Source organism: Buteo buteo, chromosome 2, assembly GCF_964188355.1.
Source record: "Buteo buteo chromosome 2, bButBut1.hap1.1, whole genome shotgun sequence".
In the NCBI taxonomy this organism is placed as follows: domain Eukaryota; kingdom Metazoa; phylum Chordata; class Aves; order Accipitriformes; family Accipitridae; genus Buteo; species Buteo buteo.
In genome coordinates this window covers 61,956,955-61,975,627 of record NC_134172.1, presented here as the reverse complement: position 1 = coordinate 61,975,627, position 18,673 = coordinate 61,956,955, and the positions used below count along the sequence as shown (strand labels likewise).

Sequence of the window (18,673 nt, the reverse complement as noted above, 5' to 3'; positions counted from 1 at the left end):
TGAAGCAATGTCTCTGACAAAAAGCACCTTTGCTCTCAGTCCTGAGCTGTGTTAGCACTGGGGAGATGCTGCTGCAAGCAGACTCTCAGCCTCGGGCTGTCATCAGGGGTGTGCAGTCTCTTCCCAGAGCCTTGTCTTTGCCTTTTGGGCTTAGAAATCCGAAAGCAGAGCTTGCCAGTTTGTTTCAGTGGCTGTTCAAGGACTGAGACACAAGGTGTTGTAAAAAACAGGGTTAAGGTTATCCCCAGGCTCCAGAGAGTCCCTGGCAGCACAGCACTGGCCTGCAGCACTCTCATGATCCCCAGCTCTGCAGAAGGGAACAAGCCATTTGTGGCAAATGCATCCTTGCAATTTTTCACTCTGACCTCACAGCCAGGCACAAGCTCCCTGAACATTGTACTTTCCCTACAGGAGCAGGGGCTGGATGACGTGGAGAAGCTTGTGAGAAGGTCAAAGGCTAAAGCAGAAGAGCGGCTCAGAGAGGTGCTGGAGGAATTTGTAGCTGGATGCAGGTTAGCATGTCCCTGATTTCCTAAGGTTTCTTTTCAGGTCAGGAGGTCATGTCATGTTCTGCCTGGGCTGTGCACAGCCTACTCTCTCGTCCTTTTGAGGCAGATGAGCAGAAGGAAACCAGGATGACCTGGAGAAAGGACCCTGTAGCTCTTCAAGCTTGGAGATGAGGACCCCAGTCCTGGGAAGCACAGGGGTCAGAGACTGCAGCCTCCATGTTCCTGGACTCCGGGGTTTTTCCTAAATGTTAGAACATTTCCTTCACTCTCTTTGGTCACACAGACAAGAGACTAGTGTTTCAATCACTGTGACTGACCGGTGGGGTCCAATACATGCTTCAGTCCCCAGCCTTGTGATGGCAACAGTAGAGAGGGAGCATCAGGTGCTGAGCAATCCCCAGTGTACCTTCTGAATCAAAAAGCTTGCAGAAGAGAGGGCATTGCAGAGAGGGGGGTTTCTGATGCATCTGGATTAGAACCAGGGATTTGGAGCCTGTGCCCCTGCTGTGTGAGCTGTGCTCTGCCTGCTGGGTGGAGGGGATGCAGAGCCTGTGCTGCTTTTCTCATTGCAGGCAATATTCACTCAGCGCAGAGAGAAAAACAATGGCGCATCCAAACAACCTTGACAGATGTCGGATGAAATACCTGATGCGCAACATCGTAAGCTATGGGGCTTGGTGGTGGTTGTGGGAGCCTGTGCAATCCCTGCTCTGGGGTATGCTTCTGGAGGACCAGAATTGATGCTAAGAAAGAAGCTTGGGGCTAAGACTCATGGTATCAGTCATAGACTTTTACTGCAGCATCTCCCACTTCTGCTTAGAACAATACAGCTTTCAGCAAGGGAACAGAGGCAGGGACTGGCCATGGCTGCCTCCAGTTTTATGCAGATGCTGTGCCCTGATGCCATCCTTGCTCTCCTGTGGGGCATGTGTGGCTAAGCACATGCATGTTGCTGCTCAGTAGGTTGCTGGAGGCCTTTTGGTGCAGGCTATTCCTGCAGGCAGTTTTGAGGGAGCTCACTGAGACCCACTGCCCCGGAAAATTCAGCCCATAGGCTGGGTACCCATCCAGCAGATCTACAACAGCCATCCAGTTCCTGGAGAGGGCAACATCTAGGCACTCATAATCCTGCAGACAAGGCCAGCTAGCTGAATGAGAGCACAGTTACATACCCTCTAGCACACCATGGCTGTAGTCAGTCCCCATCACACTACAAAGCTTTGAAAGGCTGACCAAACTGCAATGACAGCAGCAGGAAGTAAAATGTAGGCATGTCTGGGTCCCAGGTCCCTTCCCTCTGCCTCCCTGCACAATGTCACCTGAGTTATGGTGAAGGTATCCTGCTAAGTCTGAGACCCTCTGAAAGAGAGAACCAGCCCAAGAGATGAGGTTTCTGGCCTTGTCAGTCCATACTGGGTTTGCACCCTGAATTCCTTCTGGATTTCATCGGTAGTTTTGGTTCATCACCAAGTTTCTCCTTAGGTGTGTACACTATCAACTAATTCCCATACTTCTGTGGCTCCAAGTTATTTCTTATGCAAAGCCTCCCCTAGGCACTATCTGGAGACTTAGACCACCAGCTTCTGAAATGTTTATTCCTTATACATCTTCCTACCCCAAATGATGCAAAAGCTTATGGACTTCTGTGACCAGCTGGTTGGTATCAGCACAGCTGGTGAGTTACTGTGGTCTCCAGTTCTTGGCACCCTTCACTAAATGGCTTGCGACAGGTTCATGGAGGTTTGCTCTCAGCAGCTGGGGAGCAAGCTGTGGTGGAGGTCAGGGTGCAATGGCAGGATGGACATGATCAGCACACGAGTGCTTCCCCACAGAGCCCCCATGAGGAGTGCCAGCATGGCATGCCTGGGTCACGGCTGGGTGCATGATGGCTATACTCTCTGTTCAGATCCTGTATGCAAAGCAGGGGCTCCGTGTGAGGCGGCGGCTGACTCGAGCCAACATCAAGGAGAAGGTTAAGGAGACAAGGAGGATCCTGGCAAAGCTACGCTTCATGGCTAAAGAGGTACAGCTTCTCCTGGGGCACCCTGTTTCTGAGCAGGAGAGGGTGCAGGCAAGGAGACTGCCTGCCAGGGCTCTAGCTAGCCTGAGTTGGGGCTTTGCCTCCGCTGTCTTTCCTTGCTATGTAAAATCCCAAGTTCCAGCTGCTGGAAGTTACCATATTTCATGTAATTGCTCTTAGGAGGGATGAGGCTTGGCAGCTTTGCAGGGCTGTTGGTGACAGAGCAGGGGCCCAAGCAGCTCAGTGGTGGGTTGGAGGCAGAGCTGGGCCAGCTCTAGGCCGCAGAGGCCTCCCTGCCCTCTCTGCCCAGCCAGGCTGAGGCTGTGACTGCAGCAGGGCTGCAGGCAGTCTGCCTGGGAAAGTGGCCCAGGGACGCTGGACTCTTTCTGCAAATTCAAACTTGCATTGAAATAAGGTCTCTCATCCATAGCAGAGACTCTCCATTTTCAGAGTTTCACTGGCTCTATTTTACGTAACTCTGGAAAGTCAGTGCTTTCATATAGTGTAAACCAGAATGCAATGTTTACTAGAGTTAGGCGGACAGATATAGTTGCAGTTTGGAGAAGTCTTTCACTAAGTGAAGTCAAATCATCTTCACAACTGTAGCTATGTGAGAGTAGACTTTAGCATGAAGGAGATGTCACTCCTCACATCACCAGGAGGAGAAGCTGTCCTCAGGCTCCAGCCTTGCAGGCTGGCTGCAGCTGATACCCCAGACAGAGAGGAACCCCCTCCCATGTTGCTCTCTGCGATCAGGTGAGAATGTTGCTGTCACTACAGAGTCTGCCTGGCACATACACTTGCCACTTTTAGTCCCTGCTTGGAGGCTGGCAGTCTTGGTTTGGATCAGTAATAAATTGCTTCAGCTACTTGTGTACTGAAAGATTGCAAGTACAAGTACCAAGCAGAAGTGCAAACAGTAATGGCAGGGAAACTGAGATGGGTAAGAGAATTTAGATTAGAGTTTAAAAGAATTTATTGCTTCCATCTGTGCATTTGCTTTATTGCAAGTCCTGCTCTCAACCTGAACCACAGCTTTTTACTCTGGGCACTCATGTTGCTGGGATGGCAGCTAATGTTGTTCCCTCCCATGGATCAGCACTCCTGTGTCTGGTAAAATGCCGCTTCTTCAGTCTCCCTCCCCTGAAACATGGCGTGGGGTTGAGTGCATCCTGCTGGTGTTTGCAGTGAAAAACAAGGTGGATCACAGATCCCTCCAAGAAACCTGCTGTGCTGGTTTTGGCTGGGGTAGAGTTAATTTTCTTCATGGTAGCTAGTATTGATACCGAAAAAGCTGGTCGAAGAAACTCTCTAAGACTTGATTTTGGAGTTTTAGAAAGCAGGCATTCTTTATTGCAGCGCTGGGTACATGGGGGATCACTCCACCTATCGTGCACACCGTCAGGCCTAATTGTGCAGGTTAAGTACATGTTCTACATACATATTCACTAGATTTCCGAGAAATGTTGTACATATTCATTAGTTTTCCAGGAAACTATTAGCATATGCAAATGTCCTTTATGTAGGCACATTGAAGGCCTCTGGTGATCTTCCATAGTCTTCCTCACTTGTCCGCTACTTGACCCTTCTCGGATGATTCTGCACAGTGTGATCTTCTGCATGTTTGATACATCTTATCCTAAAGAATGCTCGTTAGTGCTTCTATTATCTGTGCTTACATTTTGATGTAATTCTCATGGATACTTCTAAATTAAGTTACCTAAAAGGGCTAAAGTCCTTATCTTCTTCAGTGGGGGCTTGTCTGGGATGGCCCAGAAGCTGCAAGGCCATCCAAAAGCAATTTCTCACACATTTTGCAACATACAGACCCCCCCATCCACCACTGATCAGCAAACAATCAGGCAAAGAAACAGCAACGCCATTGTATTCAGTATGGGGCTGTGTTTTGGAAAACACTGTGCTGAAAACAGTGTTGATAATGCAGGTATGTTTTTGTTATTGCTGAGCGGTGCTTACACAGAGACAAAGCATTTTCTGCCTCTCACCCCACCCCACCAGCGAGGAGGCTGGGGGTGCACAAGAAATTGGGAGGGGACACAGCCAGTACAGCTGACCCAACTGACCCAAGGCATATTCCAGACCATATGACATCATGCTCAGCATATAAAGCTGGAGGAAGAAGAAGGAAGGGTGGGGAATGTTTGGAGTGATGGTGTTTGTCTTCCCAAGTCACCATTATGTGTGATGGAGCCCTGCTTTCCTGGAGATGGCTGAACACCTGCCTGCCCATGGGAAGTGGTGAATGAATTCCTTGTTTTGCTCTGCTTGCATGTGTGGCTTTTGCTTTACCTACTGAACTGCCTTTATCTCAACCCACAGGTTTTCTCAATTTTACCCTTCTGATTCTCTCCCCCATCCCACCGGGGGTGGGGGTGGGAGTGAGTGAGTGGCTGTGTGGGGCTTAGTTGCCAGCTGGGGTTCAACCACGACACCTGCAGAGCCATATCGTAGGGCTGAATCTTTCAGAAGCATGTGGCCAATATTAGGCCCTTCATTTGCTTCTGGATCTCCAAATCGTCATGCAGCCAGCAGTCCCTCCTGCGACGAGATGAAGCTTTCACTGTGTTAATGGAGGGAGGACAAGATAAGTGCCGCTCCCTCCACTATGACATGCCTCTTTCCTCCCTCCAGCCCCAGTGCACCCTCCCTGATGTACTCATCTGGATGCTCAGCAACAACAGGCGTGTGGCATATGCAAGAGTTCCTGCACAGGACATCCTCTACTCGGTAGTCGAAGAGGAGAAAGGCAAGGACTGTGCAAAGATCCAGACTGTCTTTATGAAGGTAGGATTTATACCAGAACAGTGTGCTCTTGCTTGCTTCATGCGACTTCTCCCTCATTGTTTCAAGCCCTCCTTCCTGAAATCCTGGAGTTCACAAGGAAACACAGCTCTTACTCCACCACTGCCTTTTGCCTCTGCCGATGTGGTGCTCTGTCTCCTGTGCTCTTCGGTTGGTCACTGGCTGATGGTGATCATCTTGGTCTGAAGGGGGCATGGCTGAGATGGGAAACCTGTTAAACCTCCTGTGATTTCAGGTCCCTGGCTTACACACTGGTGAGATCTTTGCCAAACTGGAAATCTACATGTGGCTTGGGGTAACCAAATACGCGAAGAACTGTTTGGTGGAGCTGCCTGAGGAGTTCAAATACCTCTCTGAGAGTGGACAAGAGACAGCCCAGCTCTCGGCGTACAGTCCTCCCAGCAGGCTCAGCAGGGATGGTGAGTGCAAATGCCACTTTTACGTGGTTTAACTGTGAGCAGGAGAGCAGAGAGCAAGAGGTCCTGCCCCAGGGTCAGTGCCTGAGGAGTAGGACCTGATCTATCATTTCCATGTCATCTCCAAGGCATGACTGGGACAGGCAGGTCCAGTTTGCTCTCATGAAGACATGTTTGCACACTCACAGCTGGAGCAGCAGGCAGGACGGGTGCTTCGTAGGCACTGGACGTGCTGCCAAACTGGCAATGGGCATGAGGTCTGACCCTTTGCTGAGGCCTGGTGGTGCTCCCCCACAGCAGATGCTCACAGCAGATCATGCATATTTCACATGTCATATCCTTCCCAGAGGTGTCTGGGCACCTCCCTGCTGAGCTTGTCTTGCTTGGCCAAACCTTTTTTGATATGCTGGTCTTCTGAGAACCACAGCGATTACCCCTGGAAATGGTACCCATTCCTTGCAGGATGTGCCCACTCCTACCTGGCTGACCCTCTTCATGCATTTTTTGGCCTCATGCAGGGCCGGATTGGGGAACTGGGACCTCTCTTGTCTTTTTCTTAACAGATTTCAGCTATTTCCAGCTCCGAGCCCATCTGTATCAGGCTCGAGGGATCCTCCCTGCAGATGACAATGGCCTTTCAGATCCATTTGCCAGAGTGGTTTTTTCGACTTATTGCCAGACCACCAGGGTAAGACCACTTAAGCTCTTGCCTGTGCCTTCTTGGGGACCTGGGGAGAGAAAAATCATTATGTCCTCACTGACATGTTGAAGGCCAGTGCTGTGGCAGTCCTCCTGGAAATTTTCTAACTCCAGGCATGAGGTATTTGTGTGCTCTGGGCGGTGTGACTATGTTCAGGGAACATTTGGCAAAACATACAGATCATTGAGCATGGTCTCAAAGGTTGATTGGCATGTGCTAGTTGGCCCTGAGTGCTGATTTCACGCTTTTACCATCTCCCCTGCTGCCAGGCACAAGCTGTGTGGAAGAGGGGATCAGCCCATGCTTCCTCACTCTCTTTACAAAGTGCGTGTGGTTTGTTTCCACTGGCTGTGGTACGCTCAAGCCTCCTGTCTCTGTCTGCAGATGCTGGAGGAGACACTGAGCCCCATGTGGAATGAGCTACTTCTGTTTGACCAGCTCATTATTGATGGGAAAAAAGAAGAGTTAAAAACAGATACCCCCATCATTATAATCAACCTTTTCAGCCACAATAAATTTGTAAGTATGGCCATGCTGCCTTCCTGCTATCGTTTCCAGGACAGGGAGGGCAGAGGAGCTCTGTACGGGTGCTGCAAGCAGGCACTTAGGAGCCACATCTCTGTTTGGTTTTCATGACTGAGCTTGATCCTGGTCCACTGGTGGCGGTGCGTCCTGGGGGTTGTGGCTGAGGTTGAAACTTTCTGCAGACTTCTGCTATGAGCTGGAGTGAAGCTGCTGGCTGCAGTGTGCAGATGGCTCAGAGATGCCCTGAGCCAGGGCCTTATTAGTGCTTGGTGGATCCAGGATCTCTCCACTTTAGAGAAGCACTGTGCCTCTTCCAGCTGCCTGCCCTGCTTCCTCGGCAGGCTCGCATTGCAAAGGACTCGTAGCCAGGGGGAAACAACGTAGCTCTTATGGTTGTTCCTTCCTCTCTGTCCCCCAGGTGCCACCTTCCATACCTCCTCAGTCCTCCCTTTTCTCTCTTCAGTAGTACTTTGAAGTCACACTCCTCTCCTGGGGCCTCTTTGTTATTGTAAGGAGAATGGTGTAACTCACACCATATTCTCCTGTGTAGCTCAGCAGCTTTCCTGGATCCATTTCCTGGGTCCCGGTACAAGGTAGACACTGACATACTGGAGTGAGTCCAGAGGAGGCCACCAAGATGGTTGGGGTTGGAGCACAGGACAGAGTGAAGAGAGGTGGAGAGCTGGGTATATTCAGCCTGGAGAAGATGAGGCAAAGGCAGCATCTTATTGCTGCCTGCAGCTGCCTGGTGGAAGAGGGTAGAAAAGGTGGAGTCAGGCTTCTCTTGGAGGTACCCGGGGCAGGATGACAGGCAATGGACACAAATTGGAACAAGAAAAAAATCCAACTTGATATAAGGAAGCAATTTTCACCCAGAGAGAGTTCAGATGCTGGGCCTGGAGCTCAGAGAGCTTGTGGGATCTCTTATCCTTGGAGACATTCAAACCCTGGCTGGAGGACACTGAGCAACCTCATCTGGCTTTGATGTCCTCCGGTGCATGGTCCCAGGCTGTTTGCCCAGTTCTGCATGGAGATGGACTGGGAGTTAAGAAGAGCTGCTGCAGGCATGTCTCATCTGCTCCTAGCTCTGGATGGAGCAGAGGAAATCAAAGCGGAGGATGGCAAGGGTGGAGGAGTGGTCTTGTGCTGTCCCAGGTTGGCTGAATTAGTGGTGGCCTTTTCTCTGAGGTGGTGAGATAATACAGGGATGCTTTGACCCATTCCCCCTTTCCTGTAGGGTTCCCCTGAGTTCCTTGGCCAGGCCTTTGCCGTCCCACATGTGAAGCTGGTTGATGAGCCATACACCAAACCTGCCCTGCAGTTCTTTGATTTCTACAAAGGCACCAAAGCAGTGGGAGAACTCATTGCCACTTTTGAGCTAATTGAGCTGGATTATAGTGGCTATTTGGAGGTAATGGGCTTGTAGGAAGCTGCGCATGGTTGCCAGCTCTCTGCGGAGAGCTTATGTGGGTGAGGAGCTGGTTGCATGGGGCCCACCAGAGGATTCCCTGTTGAAAGCCACACCTGGCTTTCAACTGAAGGGAGGCTGCAGGGACAGACCCTGTGAGCACAGGTCAAGAGGGGAGGGAGAGGGGACATGGCATGGAATAGAAATGGCTTTCATCACTTGGTGTGTCCTGGCTCCATCTGTTCAGCCGTCAGTGCCGGACGACGTGGAGCCCAAGGAGCCCAACTACCTGGGAGACCCCCGTGCCGGACGGTTCATCATCCCTGAGGGCATCCGCCCAGTGCTGAAGGAGTTTCGCATAGAGGTGTGCTGCCTTCTACTGGGCTGGCTCCCCACTGGGCTGCCCCAAGTGGACAGCACAGCTGGCCTGTGCAGAGGGGCAGGGCTTGGGCAGGGAGCCAGGTTTGGAGTTCAAATGGGCCTTTGAAGCCTGAGCAGATGCTAGAAATGGAGGTGCTTGACATGAGGGAGAAACCGTCTCAGCAGTTTAACAGCCAGAGCTGTTGGGTGGCTGGGTTGAGAGAGTGGCCTCATGCCTCTCTTGGGGTCTGTGTCCTGTGGGGTGAGGGGGGTGGCAGCATTGGGCAGGGTTGCAGGCTGCATGGCTGTGCCATGCCTGGCCTGTCTTGAACAACCCAGTGGCTTCGTGTTGTGCTTCAGATCCTGTTCTGGGGCCTGCGGGACCTGAAGCGGGTGAACTTGTTCGAGGTGGATCAGCCCCAGGTGATCATTGAATGTGCTGGCAAGAAGGTGGAGTCAGAGGTGATCATGGCCTACAAAGAGAACCCCAACTTCACTGAGGTGGTCAAATACATGGATGTGGTGAGTGGAAAGGGGGGGTCCTGCCATGCCAGGGTGCACTGTAGTCATCCTGCACCCGTGCAGTGCCTGTCTGCATGGGGCAAGGTAGCAGGAGGAGAGCTGCCCCTGACATTATGCTGTCCCATGGCCATATGGTTCAGCTGCAGATCAAAACCTTTGTGAAATTGCCTACCAAGAGCAGTCTCAGCCATTGCCTGTCACTGCAAGGCTTTGGTTTTTGGGCAGAGCTGCAAGGTGCCGTCGGACCTCCCCGCGTGTGGTGGGGCTGCCACAGGTATCACCCTTGTTCCTATAAATGCTGTGCATGGTTCTTTTGCAGGAGCTCCCTGAGCAGGTCTACCTGCACCCTCCCCTTAGCATCTTCGTGGTGGAAAAGCGGGCGTTTGGGCGCACTGTGCTGGTGGGTACCCATGTTGTGTCCGACGTGATGAAATTCTCTCCCAGAGAGCTGGAGGAGGAACCAGAAGATGTGCCCAAAGGTGAGCTGCTTGGTGAGGTTCCTGTGGAGGCAGCAGGCAGGTTCTACCAGTGGCAGGGATCCCTGGCCCTTCCACTCCCTCCTAGCCAGGCAGCAAAGTCCTCTCCTGGGAGCCATAAGATGCCTAGTAAAAGCATAGCATAGAGCAGGTTAGGGTTGGAGGCAGGTTGTGATCCTGGTCTGTAGCACTTGGATCCAGACTGGTGTTCAGGAAGCATCAGCAGCCAAGCAATGGAGTGCTGTGTAAGGGCTGACATCCCTCTTTAGGGATGGCAAAAGGCAGTTTACAGACTGTTTTCTCCAAGGTTAGCTTAACATTTGCCTCCCCACCACACCAGCAGGACTGTTCATCTGTGGATGTGGCATCTCCTTGGGGTCTCTTTCCCAGGTACTGTTTGCTCTACATTTGTAGAAAGTAGAGGAGGGAGAATGGCTTGTGAAAACGTCTTAGTTCAGCAGAACATTTAGCTGGGGCTAGATACTAGACAATAACTTATCCCTGTGGAAAGTTTGTGTCTAAAATCAGAGTTATTTAGCTTGGGATTGTATGCACCTATTTCAACCCTCTGCGTAGCTGGGCTGGAGAGCTGTCCCCAGTGAGACCTCTATCAAGCTTTAGGGAGCTGGTCCACTAGGACTAAGGACTGAAAGGTTTACACTTCTCTCACATCATTGGGTCAAGGTCTGTTTGTTGGGTAATGGATTCACTAAATAGTTCTGTGACAGCAACAGCCAGAGCTCCTGATCTGGAATTGTGTAAATAAATACGGCACGAAGGGGAAGAAGCAAAGGCTTGATCGATCTGTGGTTGTTTCCAAGTAAGGAAGGTGTATTTCATAAATCTGAATTCCTGGGAGTCAGCAACAAGCATGCTGGTGATGGTGGTCAGGCTCAGCACTGTATTTGGATTTCCATAATATTTTTGCAGGGTCTGCTATCAAAAGCTTTAAAAGCAATCACACTATAGTGGGGTAAAAGGGAGGGTTTTCCTGTGGAATAACAACTGGCCAAAAAGTAGGAAGCAGTGGGCAGAAATAAATACATGGAAACATGAAGCTCCTTCTCTTTATCTCAGCTCGGAAAGTCTCATCCCAGCATCTTCCCTCTCAGACTGTGGTAAACATTGGCCCGGCAGCTGGTGACCCAGGTCCCAGCATTAACCCCCTGAGCCTTGTGAAGGTGAGTGATGTGTTGAGCCCAGCAATTTTGAAGTTTGGAAAGCCAAACTGAAGGTTACAAACAAAAAAGAAAGTTCAGAAGTTCAGAGTTGCGTTTCAACCACCAGTTTTGCTCTGGACCCAAACATTCCTCTCCTGCTTGTCTATCAGTACTGCTGCATGTCTGGGCTCTGGCATAGGGAGGAGAGCTGTGTTGCCTTGTGCCTTGAAAACTGCTGCTTTTGTAGCAAAGCACAAACCTGGGGCTACAGGTAGCTGTGTACCTCCTCTGCTCTGCCTGAAAGCTAATCCTCTGCCAGAGGCTCCCAGGGCACTAGAGTAGGATGCATGGGTGTCCTGTGTGGTTGTTTCCTCCCTCTGAACCATTTTCTCTGTTCTTTTAAGGCTCCTTTGAAGAAAATTACTATCAATAAGCTTGTAAAGAGGGATGATGAATATGAAGAGGAAAAACCAGAGCTGGAAGAACTGGATTGGTGGTCCAAGTACTATGAGTCTCTGAAGGAGCTGTATAACCAGGTAATCTTTTGTGACAGCTGCCAGCAGAGGGGAAAAGTGGCTGCACTGGCTCGAGGAAGATGTTTTCAACAGCACTGAGCGTCATAGGAACCCTCCTGTCATGGATCTGCAGGAAGATGTGGGCTTTTGTGTGTCAAGGACATTTAAGGTAGCCAGGTATCAAGCATCCACCAGAAGGGCTGATTTCAGCAGGCAATGGATGTTGAAGCATCCCTGAGGCTAGGTGCCCAAGTGGTTTTGAGAATGCAACTGGGCTTTTGTTGAGGCAGTCCTGAAAATGTGACATTGCTGATTTTAGCTGCAATGCAGGGGCTTTCATGCTTCTTACTCTCTGTCCTAGCTCTCTTCCCAGGATGTGCTATGGGAGCAGGTCTGCCCCAAATTTCCTTCCTTGCCCTATGTCCCTTAAATCCCCATTAAAAAAAAACAGCAGGAGGATCTGGGGAGAAGAAAAGGTCATTAAGGCACTCATTGGATACCCTTCTACAATGATGTTAATGCTAAATGATATCAGACTAAGTATTACTCTGCTGGCAGGAAAGCTTTGACAGTGTCCTATGTTTGGATGGAGAAGCCTTTGCTGTCAGGGATGTGGGGTGACTGTTTGTGTGTGTTGCAGACACGCAGTGACGAGGAAGATGCTGAGAATGATGACCTGAATGATGCAGGTGAGTCCTCTAGCAATACTCAGCTCTTCTGTGGGGAACAGACACTTGAGATGATGGGAGAAATTGGAGCATTTCCTAATCTCCTATCACCATTTCTAGATGGAGGGAATTTACATGCATCCTCCATTGACATGGAAGCAGAAGATGAGGCAGTAATTGAAGCTGAACCTGCTCGACCCAAGAGGAAGCTCATCACCACACTTCAGGTGATTATTGGGATGACAGATCTGGCCTCTTTCAATCCTGGCCCTTTGTCCATGTCCTCCTCACCTCCCTGCAGTAGAGGTTAGACTGGAAGGAGAACCTGCAGTGTGTGCTGGGCCCCCATCATTGCTGGGCTTTGAAACAGCTAGTGAGACCGTGGAGCCAAGCTGAGATGTGTGTGCACATCTGTGGATGGACCTGGGGGGATAAGGGAAAACCATAACACCGTGCACTGAGTAATACAGGGGTAAGGTAGGACCAGGTGAAATGGTTGAAGGAGGGAAAGGATGGTTTTTCTGACTCTCCTCCCCTTTAAGATGGCAGGGAAAAGCCCCAAATGACGTTCTACTTATTTCAGATCTACAACTCTGAGCTGGAAAATGAATTTGATAATTTTGAAGACTGGCTGTGCATTTTCCCCCTTCATCGTGGGAAAGCAAATGAGGATGAAGATGGAAACGAGGATGAACATTTTGTGGGGAAGTACAAGGTACCGTATCATTGGAATGACATTTGTGCTGCATGTGGCTGAAAATCCTTAGGACAACCTGTATTTCAGAGCATGCTGACACCAGCAAAGCCTTGGAGAGTGCAGGTGTGTGCAAATTGATGTAAAGCCATGGTGCGGCATGGCCAGGGTACTGCTGGTGCCTGGTGAAGCAATTGTGTACTGTGGTCCTTTGTTAGTTGATAAATACACCTGATTCAGATTTTGTAGCTCTTGCAAGGAGAAAGCATGAAGGCGTAAAGGACTCTTACTCTGGTTGGCCCTCTGGGTATGTTCAGTGTGCAAATACAAGAATTAGTGAGCTTCACTGGTTTTGAAGTTAGTAAAACTTTTTTATAAGAGGCATCATCCTCCCACCCAGGAGCTCTTGAAGACTGAAATATCTACAGAAGCTGATTTAAGAAGGTCCCTAGAAAACCTTTTGCCCTCTGCCTTTGGCAGTCCAAAGTGCTTGGAGATCTTCAGATTTTCTGGCATTGGCAGTGGTCTGACAGCCTGCAGCCTAACTTGCAAACAAGGACTGCTTGGGCCACGTGGACATGACAGTGCCTTTGGAAAGGACTGTCCCCATGGGCACAGGGTGACTGTGGTCTGCATAGGGCAATGGTGATTTTCTCTGATTTTCCAGTTGGCAGGTGAAGCTGGTCTTGGTGGCTCCAATCCCATCTGAGATACTCTCTTTTGCATCTAGTTGTTACTTGCAGTGTCTTTTCTGTAGGGCTCCTTCTATGTCTACCCCACTGAGGAAGCCGGCACGGAGCCCAAGGTCTCCCAGGGCGTTCCAAGGAACAGACCCATCAAGGTTCTTGTAAGAGTTTACATCATTAAGGTAAGTCTCTGGTGGTGGTGGCAGTAGTGCTTGGAGGTCTGTACCTCCCTAGGGACCTCTTGCCATTCTCTGCTCAGTAAATATGAGCAGTGGCATTTGTGGAAAGCTCAATGCTGGCTTGAAGGCTCTGCTAGCCCAGTGGAAGTAAGCTACATCTTGTCCATGGGGAGCATTCCTTGCTTTGTAACTTCAGGAGGTGCTAAAAATCCAGATGGACATTTCTCAGATCCTGTCATCTGCCTTGAGGCAGTGAGCAAGTAGGTGGGCTGACAGCTAAAGACATCAGTGGCTTGTTGAGTGGGGATTTGCATGGGAGCAAGTGCCTGTTTCACTGCTGGGGCAGCTGCTGGAGGGACCTGACTAGCAGGCTTCGGTGGTCTTAGACCTGTGTTCCTTGTGCAGGTTGCTCTTGGCAGCTGATGTATGGCAGTACCTCTTGTGTATTCCAGGCTACAAACCTGTCTCCAGCAGACCCCAATGGCAAGGCAGACCCCTACGTGGTGGTGACTGTGGGGCAGGAGCAGAAGGACACAAAGGAGCGATACATCCCAAAGCAGCTCAATCCTGTGTTTGGAGAGTATGCAGGAAGTTTTCATCTAACAGGTTTAATAGGAACAGTGCAAATCTGGGACTCAGGCTGTGGCCCAGCATGTGTGGTCTTCTGTTCCTTTCTGCTGGAGAATCTTGTGCTGTAACACAGAGGTCCCAGGCATGTCTCTTGCCTCTGGCTGACACAGGAGCCATAAGTGTTTTGGGTTAGGAGGGGAGCACTCTCAAGGGCTTCATTTAACAAAGTAGCAAGCCAAGGAGCAAGAGAGTGTTGGAGAGCTTTTTCCCTAGCTCCAAGACCTCTCTCCAATTGCATACATTCCTGGAAAAGTAACTCCTTTGTTTGAACATGCACGCTGAAAACTGCATGCACTGAAAACCTCACACACTTAACTTATGGAGAGCCAAACTCTATCAGAGGTCTTTGAGTTGTCAAATGCAGTTCTTAAATGTGTAGGATGATCAAAGCAGAGCATGTGTTTCATTTCCATCCTCTTTGCTAATTGCACTCTCCCCATCTGCTTCTGTCCAGAGTTGTGGAGCTGACAGTCTCCTTTCCCATGGAATCAGAACTCACTGTGGCAATATTTGACCATGATTTGCTTGGATCTGATGATCTGATTGGGGAGACCAAGATTGACTTGGAGAATCGATTCTACAGCAAGCACAGGGCCAACTGTGGAGTGGCTTCTCAGTACGACGTGTAGGTACTGGTGTGACACGTTAGGGCCATGAGATGTGTTGTTCTCACCTACCATTTGGATGGGTAACAGCACACCTCCAGTTTCACAGGATGGAGCTTGCACCCGCAGTATCCTTTGAGCAGGTACTCCACAGATTCACTACAAGTTACATGGATAACTCCATCTCCTTTAGACTCCTACTAGCTTCCTGAGATAGCTCTAATTCCTACTGCAGACTAATATGTTTTGCATATAGTAGCAAAAAATTCTTTAATGCTTTCATGTTGGTGTTCTGTGATAAAAGTGCTCACTTGACATTGATATGATTTTGACCTCTTTCAGAAAGTAGGGTGGTTTCTCTGACAGTAGTTAATTCTGTGAGCAGCAACACTCATGAGATCTGTTTTCCTTTTGGCCTCTGGCCAGTTTTCTGTAAACTTCTCTTCTTCTAACCCGCTATTGGAGAATTAGCTGTGGGCATGGAGTTGAGTCCCCAGCACTGCTAAAACCTCTCTCCCACTTATGAGCTGCAGCTGGAATTGCTCCTGTTGCTGCTCTGAAGGTAACGGTTCTGTGGCGTGCAAGCCTGGCTTGGTCTGGGGGAGGAGACCTTGTTAAACTTTTCATTCATTAAGCTTTTGTGTGCCTGTGGTTTTCCCAGTGAAAATCTGAGCAGGGTTCTGGTGGCACAGCCTGTGCTCTAGGGAAGGCAGGGCATTTCACAGCCTAGGAAAAAAACCTGTTGTGTCTAAGCTGAAGATGTTCTCGATGTTCTCTCTTCCATGCAGAAATGGCTACAACATGTGGCGAGACGCTTTCAAGCCCACACAGATCTTGGATAGTTTATGCAAGAAAAACTTGCTCCCTGCAGCAGAGTACAGATGGGAGGAGGTCAAAGTGAACAATAAAATATTCAAGGTCCCTCCAGAGGCTTTTCCTGAAGGTATGGAGGGCCTGGAGATCAATGACTGCTCCCTTAATCAGCTGCCTGTGCTCAGCAGTGCATGTACTGGTGAGAGGTCTGGGAACCCAGCAGCCTCTCTTCCCTGAAGCGTCCAAGCTGGCTGCCCCCACTCTGTGCCCTGCATGGCCCAGCTTTCTGGGTCACTGCAGGGAGCATCCTCGGTGCTCAGTGGCCTGGTTTCAGTGGATGATGGTGTTGCACTGGGGGAAGCTGTGATCCAGGCCATTAGGTCCCAAACTGGCTTTTCAGGCAGTGGGTGTAGCAAACTAAACCCACTTGCACAGCAGTGATGTGCACCAGGGTTTGATGGCTTGTGCAGCCAAAGAAGGCATAGTTTATTCTGATGGCTGACACTGTCACAAAGCTGTACCTCCATCTGCTTGTGACCACCATCAGCAAGATACTGGAGTCGTTTTTTTCATGGCTTGTTTTTTGTTTGATTTTTTTTGGGGGGGGAGGGGGGGAAGTCTTTTTCAGTCTCCTTTCCTGTTTTAATCTGGCTTTGTCCTTCAGGGATGCTCTCTGCTTCTAGTGGCTTTGGGTGCCTTGGGTGACTCCCCACTGCTCCTTACTACTATTGATTTCCTCCTTGTGGGCAGCTTCTGCTTCTCCTTTGCTGTTTTTCTTTCCTCCTCACTGGCATTACAAACCCTGAGCCAGGGCCATGGGTGTCCAAGAACACAGAAACCTTTCATGCCCTCCGCCAGCAGTGATGGAGAACTTCCCTGAGCACACAGGCCTGTCCCTGCTGTGCACATTCCCTCTGGTGGCCAACACCTGTGCAATTGAATCCAGCCTGGAGGAAAGGATGGAGCAGATGTGTCCCACTTGTGGATGGCTGGGTCCTGCAAGGCAATGCTATGTAGCCTGTAGGAAGGATGATCCCTGTGCCTGACCTGCCCAGAGAGAGGACCTCTGTGTATGGCCAACTTTACCTTCTGCTCATTTCAGTGCTGCTTTCCTCAGCTTTCCGCTGGCCTCTATGGCTTATGTCATGAAGGGGAAAGAAATCCTGCTCAGGAGAGGGCAAGGAGCCTCCAAAAGCCCTTTCCCCCTTTTCCTAGGTCACTGGGTAGCTGGGACGGGAGAAGTGAGGTGCTCTCCTGGTGTTCCCCTGAGAGCCAGCTCTGGTTCAAACGTGGCTGCAGTTGGTGCCTTGTGAACCTCTGCTGTGCTCGGGGACTGCTTGGGATGGTTTTGGTTTCAGACTGATCTCCAAAGGGCAGATGCTCTCCATAAACCCAGGGGTGGGTGGGTCATTGTGTCCTCGCCTGTTGGTTCCTGCTTTTCTCCCCACCAGCAGGATTTGGTCTTGAACTGCCATTTGGCTTCACTGTGCCAAATGACTCAATTAATCGTGCAGACTGTTAATTAATGGAGAGCACAGCTGCGTGTCTCTGCCAAGTGACAAGTGGTGCTTTTCTGGAGCACTTCTAGGGCAAAACCTCTCATCCATGGATCTGTTGGCACTACCACAGAGACATGGGGACTTAAACTACACCCTCATTGGTGTCCCCTGGGTCTTTTTCCCAGGGCCATAATAAATTCTTTTTTGCCCTTTTCCTCCTAATTCTCTTAGCTTGTTTGTCTTCCTGCCTACAGTTTTCCTCATCACTGCAACATATTGAACTCAATTCCCTTCATCCTTGCCCTCCTGCTTCTCCCCATTTTGGTGAGGTGCTTGTTTGCCCAGGCCATCATCTTCCCTTACTTGTGCCTGTGACTAACGTCCTGACGTGGCTCTTGCTGGCCAGATGCCTTCATCTTCTACCTGGCTGTGTCCTGCTGCAGAGGCCTCTGTGAGGAACAAGAGAGGAGTGGCAGATGAGAACTGGTCAGTGGATGATGAACATAAGGCTTTGTACGTCCTGCAGCACTGGGAAGAGATGCCAGGATACGGGTACAAGCTGGTACCAGAGCATGTGGAGATCCGGTCCCTGTACAACCCGGAGAACCCTGGGCTTGTGCAGGTGAGATGTGTTTCCTTGCCGAGCCTAGACACTGCTCTGGGAGAAGGACCTTCGGGGTGGCTGGTTCCCAGTCTGCTGGCTGGTCCCCTGTTGTCCTTTTATCTCCTCATCATGGTGTTGCCCCTTCCTGGGTGGGCGACTGGAGCTGTGTCTGTGAATGGCTGGCCCTGCTATGAAGTGAGGACTGTTGGCCTTGGGTGTCCTTTGCTTATATCCACCCTCTGACGTCTCATGGTGCTTCTGAACACACTTTCCTCAAGGGACCTCTGTCCACTGATGTGTTCACAATGGTGGCGGCCCAGAGTCCTTCCTGTCTCCTCAAGCCATGTAGCACTGCTCTGATGAGGATGCTGTGTGGGTGGCAAGGGACCTGTTCTGCCTTCTGTGCCCTGCCAACATGCACCATGGTGGGTGGTGGTGTCCTTGCCTAACCCTGCCTTTTCCTCTGCTTTGTCCCCTGTCACTGCTGCTGTCCCCTTGGCTCCTTCCTGGGGGCACGACATAACTGCTGGCTGGAGGAGAAACATTCATCCTCAGTTTTATGCAGCGCAGTGATCAGAGCTCAACCATTTCAATGTCCTGTACTGAACATCTCCTCTTCCCTCAGGTACTAGTGGTCTGTGATAAAGCAGAGCTCTGCAGTCACTCTGGCTTTGGTCAGTGTTGGAAATGGATATGGGGAAGGGAGGATCAGACCCATCACTTTTTAGTTTTCTTCGTTATGCTGAAGTGTTGCATCATTGTATGCTTCTTGTTAAGACAGAGGGACACGTTTGCCTCTGTTTGAAATAGACTCAGTTCAGCTGAGCTGTTTTTTCTTGGGAGCAGGGTGGGGAGGGAAAT

General features: G+C 50.3%; 1 protein-coding gene across 1 annotated transcript in view; it reads left to right on the top strand.

Annotated features, from left to right (window-relative positions):
• The window catches only part of LOC142044705 (fer-1-like protein 4), a 42,107-nt gene that overhangs the window by 15,467 nt on the left and 7,967 nt on the right, over positions 1-18,673 (top strand). The window contains exons 19-39 of the mRNA XM_075057414.1: positions 412-512; positions 1,082-1,169; positions 2,416-2,532; positions 5,182-5,334; positions 5,588-5,771; positions 6,332-6,456; positions 6,853-6,987; positions 8,231-8,404; positions 8,649-8,765; positions 9,122-9,283; positions 9,603-9,762; positions 10,837-10,940; positions 11,324-11,455; positions 12,075-12,123; positions 12,223-12,329; positions 12,686-12,817; positions 13,554-13,664; positions 14,114-14,241; positions 14,746-14,916; positions 15,685-15,839; positions 17,652-17,830. Coding sequence (XP_074913515.1) covers positions 412-512; positions 1,082-1,169; positions 2,416-2,532; positions 5,182-5,334; positions 5,588-5,771; positions 6,332-6,456; positions 6,853-6,987; positions 8,231-8,404; positions 8,649-8,765; positions 9,122-9,283; positions 9,603-9,762; positions 10,837-10,940; positions 11,324-11,455; positions 12,075-12,123; positions 12,223-12,329; positions 12,686-12,817; positions 13,554-13,664; positions 14,114-14,241; positions 14,746-14,916; positions 15,685-15,839; positions 17,652-17,830 — 2,784 coding nt within the window. The remainder of the gene's footprint in view (positions 1-411; positions 513-1,081; positions 1,170-2,415; positions 2,533-5,181; positions 5,335-5,587; positions 5,772-6,331; positions 6,457-6,852; positions 6,988-8,230; positions 8,405-8,648; positions 8,766-9,121; positions 9,284-9,602; positions 9,763-10,836; positions 10,941-11,323; positions 11,456-12,074; positions 12,124-12,222; positions 12,330-12,685; positions 12,818-13,553; positions 13,665-14,113; positions 14,242-14,745; positions 14,917-15,684; positions 15,840-17,651; positions 17,831-18,673) is intronic.